The sequence below is a fragment of the Aureococcus anophagefferens genome (genome assembly GCF_000186865.1).
Source record: "Aureococcus anophagefferens unplaced genomic scaffold AURANscaffold_71, whole genome shotgun sequence".
Lineage (NCBI taxonomy): Eukaryota > Pelagophyceae > Pelagomonadales > Pelagomonadaceae > Aureococcus > Aureococcus anophagefferens.
The window spans coordinates 31,850-39,163 of NW_008705622.1; the positions used below are offsets into that span (position 1 = coordinate 31,850).

Below are 7,314 nucleotides of genomic sequence, written 5' to 3' on the forward strand. Positions count from 1 at the left end.
TACATCAACCTGTGATGTCCCGGATGATGGTGATGTAAGCTACGACGCTTTTGACGCCCTCGATCAGGATGTGAAAGGTAAGCTGGTTAGCTGGATCAACCTCGCGGTCGACGCAGCCTCGGCGCGTCTTGGATACGAGTATAAATTTTCAGCATTCTCGTTGCTTTTTTCATGGAACACTCCAGAACAAATATACCACATCGATTTAAGGAAGAGCGCTTATCAGTTTGCGCTGATTCTCACAGAAAGTGAAAGTACGATATATTCAGATGCCACGATGTCGCTCGACGACGCGTGCATCGAAATGGGTATCAAGCGTGTCGCGGATGAGAAACTCGCTAATTTTTCTTCCCTTCTATGCTCACTCAATAGGATCGATCATTTTCGCAAATCAATTACGAATGGCCCGGCGAAACCGGGAACGCTTTGCATGATGGGAGGCGGCAAGATTCACGCAAAGCCTGAGAACAAACGGTTCAGGGCGGTCATCTTCTTTTCCGCGTGTCCAGTTCATATGGAAGATTACGACCCGAATGAACAATACAATATATTCAGCTTACTCGACGTGCTTCATCATAAAGCTCGCTGCCCTGAAACAAAAACCATGATCAGAATGAAATTCAAAGAGCACCTTCCGTACTACGAAAACAAATACGGCAGACCCCACCTCGAGCAGGCACTCTCCCGCTTGAAGTACGAGCTGCGACGTGCGTGTTAGAATCCGAGTATGCTAGTATGGAGCATCAGCATAGTATAGCATGAGCATAGCCAGTATAAGGCAGACTTAGCATAGCCAGCATAGGCCTCAGGGCGAGCACGAGTATGTTCTGTGACGTGCGGCCCCGTCGACTTGGGGCCCGACCGAACGTGCCGGCACACCGACAAAACGCGATTTCTGGTTGTGCCGGCACACTAAGCTCCGCTAGATCTTCCGGCACACTGTGCCGGCACAAGATACACCCAGCGGGGGGTAGACGCGCGCGGAATTTTTTTCCGGTCTTTAGCCTCCCTTTAGGCCCCACTCGACCCGACTAATATCCCGGCGCGGCTAGCTTAACGCAGATAGTCCCGACCGCGCGGCTGGCGCCTAAAAAAGTTTTGCTTTTCACCTTGGTGCCATTTGGCAGTGTCCTCTCTTTCACGCACTAGTAGGACGGTGAACCAACCTGGCTGTTGGTGTTCGCATGTAGTGCCATTTGGCAGTGTCCTCTCTAACGGTGAACCAAGCTGGCTGTTGTTGGTGTTCGCATGTAGTGCCATTTCGGAGTGTCCTCTCTTTCACGCACTAGTGAAGGTCGAGCGACCCCCGGTCAATTCACGGTGCGCAGTGTCATCTCTAACTTTGACATCGACAGTGTCGGGGAGCCTTCCTGACCACTCCCCCAAAGCCACATAGGCTTCCTGGACGGCGTCTCACAGTGCGAGCTGCGCGTTGCTGAGCCCAATGGATGAAGATACAGCGCCCAAAAGCTGATCAGGGCCGAAGCTCGCGAGGATTCGCGGGAACCCTGTGCGGGGAGGGAATCCGAGTACCAATTCGTGATCAGTAATTGCCTGGAAGTGATCTCGTTTCGAGTCTATCTTCCAGGGGGCGCGCCATCCGCCGCGGGAGGCGGGAGAGAGCAGGGACCTCGGAAGTGACGCCTGCGCGTCCGTTGTTCACGTTGCGCAACAAGGACGATGAACCAAGCTGGCTGTGTTCGCATGGCAGAGTGCAACTGGCAGCGTCCGTTCTTCACGTTGCGCAACAAGGACGATGAACCTAGCTGGCTGTGTTCGCACGTGCAGAGTGCAACTGGCAGCGTCCGTTCTTCACGTTGCGCAACAAGGACGATGAACCAAGCTGGCTGTGTTCGCATGTGCAGAGTGCAACTGGCAGCGTCCGTTCTTCACGTTGCGCAACAAGGACGATGAACCAAGCTGGCTGTGTTCGCACGTGCAGAGTGCAACTGGCAGCGTCCGTTCTTCACGTTGCGCAACAAGGACGATGAACCAAGCTGGCTGTGTTCGCACGTGCAGAGTGCAACTGGCAGCGTCCGTTCTTCACGTTGCGCAACAAGGACGATGAACCAAGCTGGCTGTGTTCGCATGTGCAGAGTGCAACTAGCAGCGTCCGTTGTTCACGTTGCGCAACAAGGACGATGAACCAAGCTGGCTGTGTTCGCATGTGCAGAGTGCAACTGGCAGCGTCCGTTCTTCACGTTGCGCAACAAGGACGATGAACCAAGCTGGCTGTGTTCGCACGTGCAGAGTGCAACTGGCAGCGTCCGTTCTTCACGTTGCGCAACAAGGACGATGAACCAAGCTGGCTGTGTTCGCATGTGCAGAGTGCACCCGTCGATCACGTTGTTCCTTGATTACAACAATCTGAAGGTGCTGCCCGAGCTACGGTCGGAACAGGCTGGTACGGAGGACTGGATTTGCCCCGTGTACATCAGTGTTCGGGGGAACTCTCTCAAGGCGCTGCCGGAAACGTGGGGCCTCGCGAAATGGCACAGACTCTACCACCTCCACGTCTTCGACAACAAGCTCAAGACGCTCCCCGCCAATTTTAGCGCGGCGCTCATCGAACTCAGATCTGAAAATAACAAGCTTTCCGAATACCCGCCGATGCTTACCAGTCAAAAGGCGTGCGAATATTTTGGGTTCCGCATGCGCGAAGTCGAATTCGATTACGACGAAAGCAATAAAGTGATGAGAAACATGCTTTTTACATCGACCGAAGAAGACGCCACATTGTTACAAACATTCTCCTGAGAAACAACAAAATAGCGTCGCTGCCGACCACCTTCGGACCTCGCGTCAACGAATCGAGTTCCGCGACGATGGAGCTGGACCTCGCGTACAACAGGATCGAGACCGTTTCCGAGGCCATCGGTGAGCTAGCACATCTCAGAAAGTTGGACTTGCAGTACAATTCGATTCGTACGATCAGCGAGGACATCGCGTACGCGAGATCCATCGAGAAGCTCAAGCTCGCGGGCAATCAGCTTCTAGATCTCCCGGCAGGCGTCGGGCGCAAAAGGCGCTACGATGACACCCCCGTGGCTAACCCGCTCCAGGGCCTCTGGCTCGAGGTCAATTCCGTCTCCGAGCTCCCTCCGAGTCTCCTAAACGCCTCCGAGCTCGAAGAAGTTCACCTCTACGCGAACAAGTGCTACGACGGGGAGACGCCGGATCTCCCCGAGGCCTTCGACGGCCTGGTTGGAGCCGGGGTCGTCACGTGCTGTCTCGAGGAATTGGCGGGCGGCGACGGACGCGACGAAAAGGGGTGCTTGATGAACCCGTCGAGCCAACCGACGTCGTCGGCGGCGCCGACGTCCACACGAGCGCCCACTTTGGTACCGACTCCGTACGTGCCTCCCGCGCCGACCGTCGCGTGCGTGGACGATCCCGATGCCACGTGGTTCGGCTTTGGATGCGCGGACATGGACTTCATCTTGGCGACGGGCGGGCACGACACCTGCGAAGACGCCAAAAACGGCCAGTTCGCCGGCGTCGTGGATGTGGATGAGGTCATCGCCACCTGCCCCGTCACGTGCGATAGCTGCCGGGAAAATCAGCCGGTCGTTTGAGCCGGTGCTATGTATAGCCCTGGTGGTTTGTAATCCTTGCTCGCCGCACTCGTCTCACATATGTGGCTGGGTTGAATAAAAAGCGGGATTTGTGATGCTCTTGAAGTTTTTGAGTTATTGGCTCTGCGCGCAAGACGACGGTGCCGGCTTTCAGATGCAACAAGAATTTTGCAAATCGGTGGCCATGGCGCCGAGATAGAGCTTGCCAAAGGTGCCCATCACCACTGGCGGAGCCCTCTTTACCATCGATTTTCTCGAAAGCGTACCCCTTTGCTCGATCCCGGATCTTAAACAACCCAGCCACATATATAATTCAAAGTTTCCCCCCCTCCCTCTGCTTTGTACCATCCGAGTCGTACTGGCTACAATATAGTATGTGGATATCTGGGGCCAGCTACCTAACTCCCCAGACAGATCACTGGCACGCGGCGCATAGGAAGCCGTCGACGAGGCTGTAGCGGAGATGCCAGATCTCGGGGGGATGGTCCCGGGCGAGGTAGACGTCGAATTCTCCGGGCCTGCTTGCGTCTGAGACTAGGTCGATGCCCTCCCACTCGTCATGGTCGCCCGGAAGTCGGTGCTCCGCGACCTTGGCACCGGTGTCGACATCGATGGAGACTAGCACGCGTGCCGGGGCATCGTCGATGAGGATGAAGAGCGTGCGATCGACGGCATCGAGGTCGGCGACGTCCCCAGATCCTTTTCCCCAGATACTTTTCCCTCATGCATTTTCCAGATACATTTGTGGCTACAGTGGTCAAACCGTTCAAAGCAGTGGCTACTGCCCATGCTTCGAATCATTTCTCCTGCGCAGCAAGCGAGCATCATGGAACTACTTTAACATGCGTCCGTCCGCACGTATAATGGCAAGTCGCAGTTAGGGGCATAGACGCCTTTCGTGGTACACAAAGCTTCGATCACCGTATCCCAGGAATGTAAAGGGATGTAAGCCCTTCACTATAGGCTAGAAAGGTAGATATTTACACTGCCCTACCAACCGGCGGGGATCTAGCAACACTAAGCAGTGAGCTGCAATTGCAACTCCCAGGCTCCTCGGTCACTAAAAGTGTGCAAGAACAAGAAAGAAGAGGATACCGTTTCCGCGTAGGCTTTTATTAGCTGTGGTGCGGATTATCGGTGCCCGCGAGGGGCAGGAGCTGCGCGTCGCTCCCGGCGACGACGCCGACGACGGGCACGAGCGCCTCGCCCTTCCGGAGCCGGCGCCGCAGGCTATGCACGGAGAGGCTGGTGTGGCCGTTGCGGTCGACGCACGAGGCGATGGATACGTAGTGCGTGTCGAGGTCGACTTGCACGTCGACCCAGCCGTCGGGCCCCGGGCCCCAGCGATTCGGGAGGCCGTCGGCGCCCCCGCCCGTGGCCCTGGAAATGTAGCCGTGGCTGCTGATGAGGATGGCGTCGTCGCTGTCCAAGGTCGCGGCCCCGCCGTCGAACGCGCGCGCGACCGCCAGGCCGACGTACGCGCGGCCGGCGCCGAGCACGGCGCCGAACGCCACCCGGAAGCGCCGCCGCGACCGCGTCAACACATCGCCCCGCGCCCAGCGCGTGCCCGCGGCGGCGCCGGCGAGAAACGCCGGGCCGTCGTCGTTGAGGTCCGCGTAGGAGACTGACGTCGCGCTGGGGCGGAAGAGGAGCGGATACGCCGCGTCCGTCCGTCGGTACGCCTCGACGTCGCGCTGGCCGGCGAAGGGGAAGCGCGCCTCGACGAGGGCGGCCCAGACGGGCGCCCAGTCGAAGGCGCGGAGCGCGCGGCACGCGAGCCGGAGCTTGCCGACCGCGGCCGCGCCGCCGTACGCGCCGACGGCCGGCAGCAGCGACGACGCCGCGATCGCGCCGAGCGCGCCGGGGACGGGCGCCGCGGTGAGGATGCGCCGCAGCTCCTTCTCGGTGACTTCCTCTTTGTCGTCGTCGGTGTAGACGACGAGGAACCATTTACTTTTAGAGTAAAGGGATTTGACCACTCCGTCATACCACTCCATCTTGCCATGGTTATAGAAAGCCTTCTTCACCGTGCGGCCGATGTAGGCGCGCCGGAGCGCCGCAGCGGTGCGCGCCGCGGGCTTCGCGGCCTTCTTCGCCGCGGGCTTCGTCGCCGCGGGCTTCTTCGCCGCCGACGCCTTCTTCGGCGCCCGCTCGCTCCCGCCGGGCCTGGCCATCGCACCCAGCAATCTTTATTCGCTAAGGACGCGTTAGTCTATCGTCTAGAGCGGCTTAGACGATGGTGGGTGTTTAGCGTAGAATCGCTGCCCGAGGACCTCCGGTGGGCTTCGCGACCCACCCGCTGTGCTAGCTCGGCCCGCCTGGGGCGTTCGGGGCCCCGCGGGCTGCGGAAGGGCGCCCCGTGCCGGGGCGTGACGCCATGCCACAAGGCGCTTCTCGCGCGGCCGCTGCTCGCGATGATGTCGGGCCGGATGAGCTGCGTGCGATGGAAGATAAGCTGCACAGGTTCTTGCACGACCTTACCGACGGTAACCCGGCGCATGCGACGAGCATAATGACCACCGCGTTGCGTTACATTCCTCAAAGTAATTTCGAGGTGCGGCCGAATCCGTATCGGTTCTTCTGTCATGAGCATACCAACCACGGGCGCGGCTATTCAAACTTGGCCTGCGGGTGGCGGTTGCAACATGAGACGGTCGCTGCGAGACTCCACGAATGGTCAGAGGCCGGTTCCTATGTCTAGTGTGGCTGCTGCCAGCGATTCGCCACCAACGGTGGCGGTTTCGTTGGCGGGCACCAGCCTACCTAAACGATTCTATTTCATAAACTTTCTACGCGCACCAAGTAATGGGCGTGCGGGTTTTTCAGTGCCATTTCGGAGTGTCCTCTCTTTCACGCACTAGTGAAGGTCGAGCGACCCCCGGTCAATTCACGGTGTGCAACTAGGACGGTGAACCAAGCTGTCGGTGTTCGCATGTAGTGCCATTTGGCAGTGTCTTCTCTTTCACGCACTTGTGAAGGTCGAGCGACCCCCGGTCACCGGTCAATTCACGGTGCGCAGTGTCATCTCTAACTTTGACATCGACAGTGTCGGGGAGCCTTCCTGACCACTCCCCCAAAGCCACATAGGCTTCCTGGACGGCGTCTCACAGTGCGAGCTGCGCGTTGCTGAGCCCAATGGATGAAGATACAGCGCCCAAAAGCTGATCAGGGCCGAACCTCGCGAGGATTCGCGGGAACCCTGTGCGGGGAGGGAATCCGAGTACCAATTCGTGATCAGTAATTGCCTGGAAGTGATCTCGTTTCGAGTCTATCTTCCAGGGGGCGCGCCATCCGCCGCGGGAGGCGGGAGAGAGCAGGGACCTCGGAAGTGACGCCTGCGCAACTAAATACAAACTAAATACAAACTAAATACAAACTAAATACAAACTAAATACAAACTAAATAGCTAAATATTTAGCTTGCAGATCCCCAAGCCGGATCTAGGCGCGCGAAGTCTTCGTAAGCGCCACGGACGCGTCCGCGCAGGCCGCCGAAGCCGTCGCCGACGCCGCGGAAGCCAAGGCCCGGGCCGGCGGCACCAAGGGCGCCACGCTCACGCTGAGCCGCGAAAAATGGGAGAGTTTACGAAGCCTTGTCCATGTGCGGGGTTCGGTAACACGCAACCCCGCCCAAGGTTGTTTGACTGCGAGGACCTAAATTGTAAGGGGAATTGTAAAAGAAGTGGTGCCAATGGTGGCCTCTGTCAGGGCTGCCGCCAAGGAACGGCAACACAAAAGAA

At 58.3% G+C, this 7,314-nt stretch overlaps 3 protein-coding genes across 3 annotated transcripts in view; 2 read left to right on the top strand and 1 right to left on the bottom strand.

Moving 5' to 3' along the window:
* AURANDRAFT_68179 (hypothetical protein) overlaps positions 1–1,057 on the top strand; it is a gene marked incomplete at both ends in the record, with an annotated part of 2,766 nt that extends 1,709 nt beyond the window's left edge. Inside the window, 2 exons of the mRNA XM_009043810.1 lie at positions 68–565; positions 1,016–1,057. Of these exons, the coding sequence (XP_009042058.1) occupies positions 68–565; positions 1,016–1,057 (540 nt within the window). The remainder of the gene's footprint in view (positions 1–67; positions 566–1,015) is intronic.
* Positions 1,058–2,825: 1,768 nt separating this feature from the next.
* Positions 2,826–3,575, top strand: AURANDRAFT_68180 (hypothetical protein; the record flags this gene model as incomplete). Its single annotated transcript, XM_009043811.1, has 1 exon — positions 2,826–3,575. One exon carries the CDS (start codon positions 2,826–2,828, stop codon positions 3,573–3,575), a length of 750 nt encoding a protein of 249 aa, XP_009042059.1.
* Positions 3,576–5,787: 2,212 nt separating this feature from the next.
* Positions 5,788–7,314, bottom strand: part of AURANDRAFT_68181 (hypothetical protein) — a gene marked incomplete at both ends in the record, with an annotated part of 2,173 nt that continues 646 nt past the window's right edge. The window contains 7 exons of the mRNA XM_009043821.1: positions 5,788–6,185; positions 6,221–6,266; positions 6,303–6,338; positions 6,586–6,820; positions 6,897–6,910; positions 6,942–6,951; positions 7,133–7,228. Of these exons, the coding sequence (XP_009042069.1) occupies positions 5,788–6,185; positions 6,221–6,266; positions 6,303–6,338; positions 6,586–6,820; positions 6,897–6,910; positions 6,942–6,951; positions 7,133–7,228 (835 nt within the window). The remainder of the gene's footprint in view (positions 6,186–6,220; positions 6,267–6,302; positions 6,339–6,585; positions 6,821–6,896; positions 6,911–6,941; positions 6,952–7,132; positions 7,229–7,314) is intronic.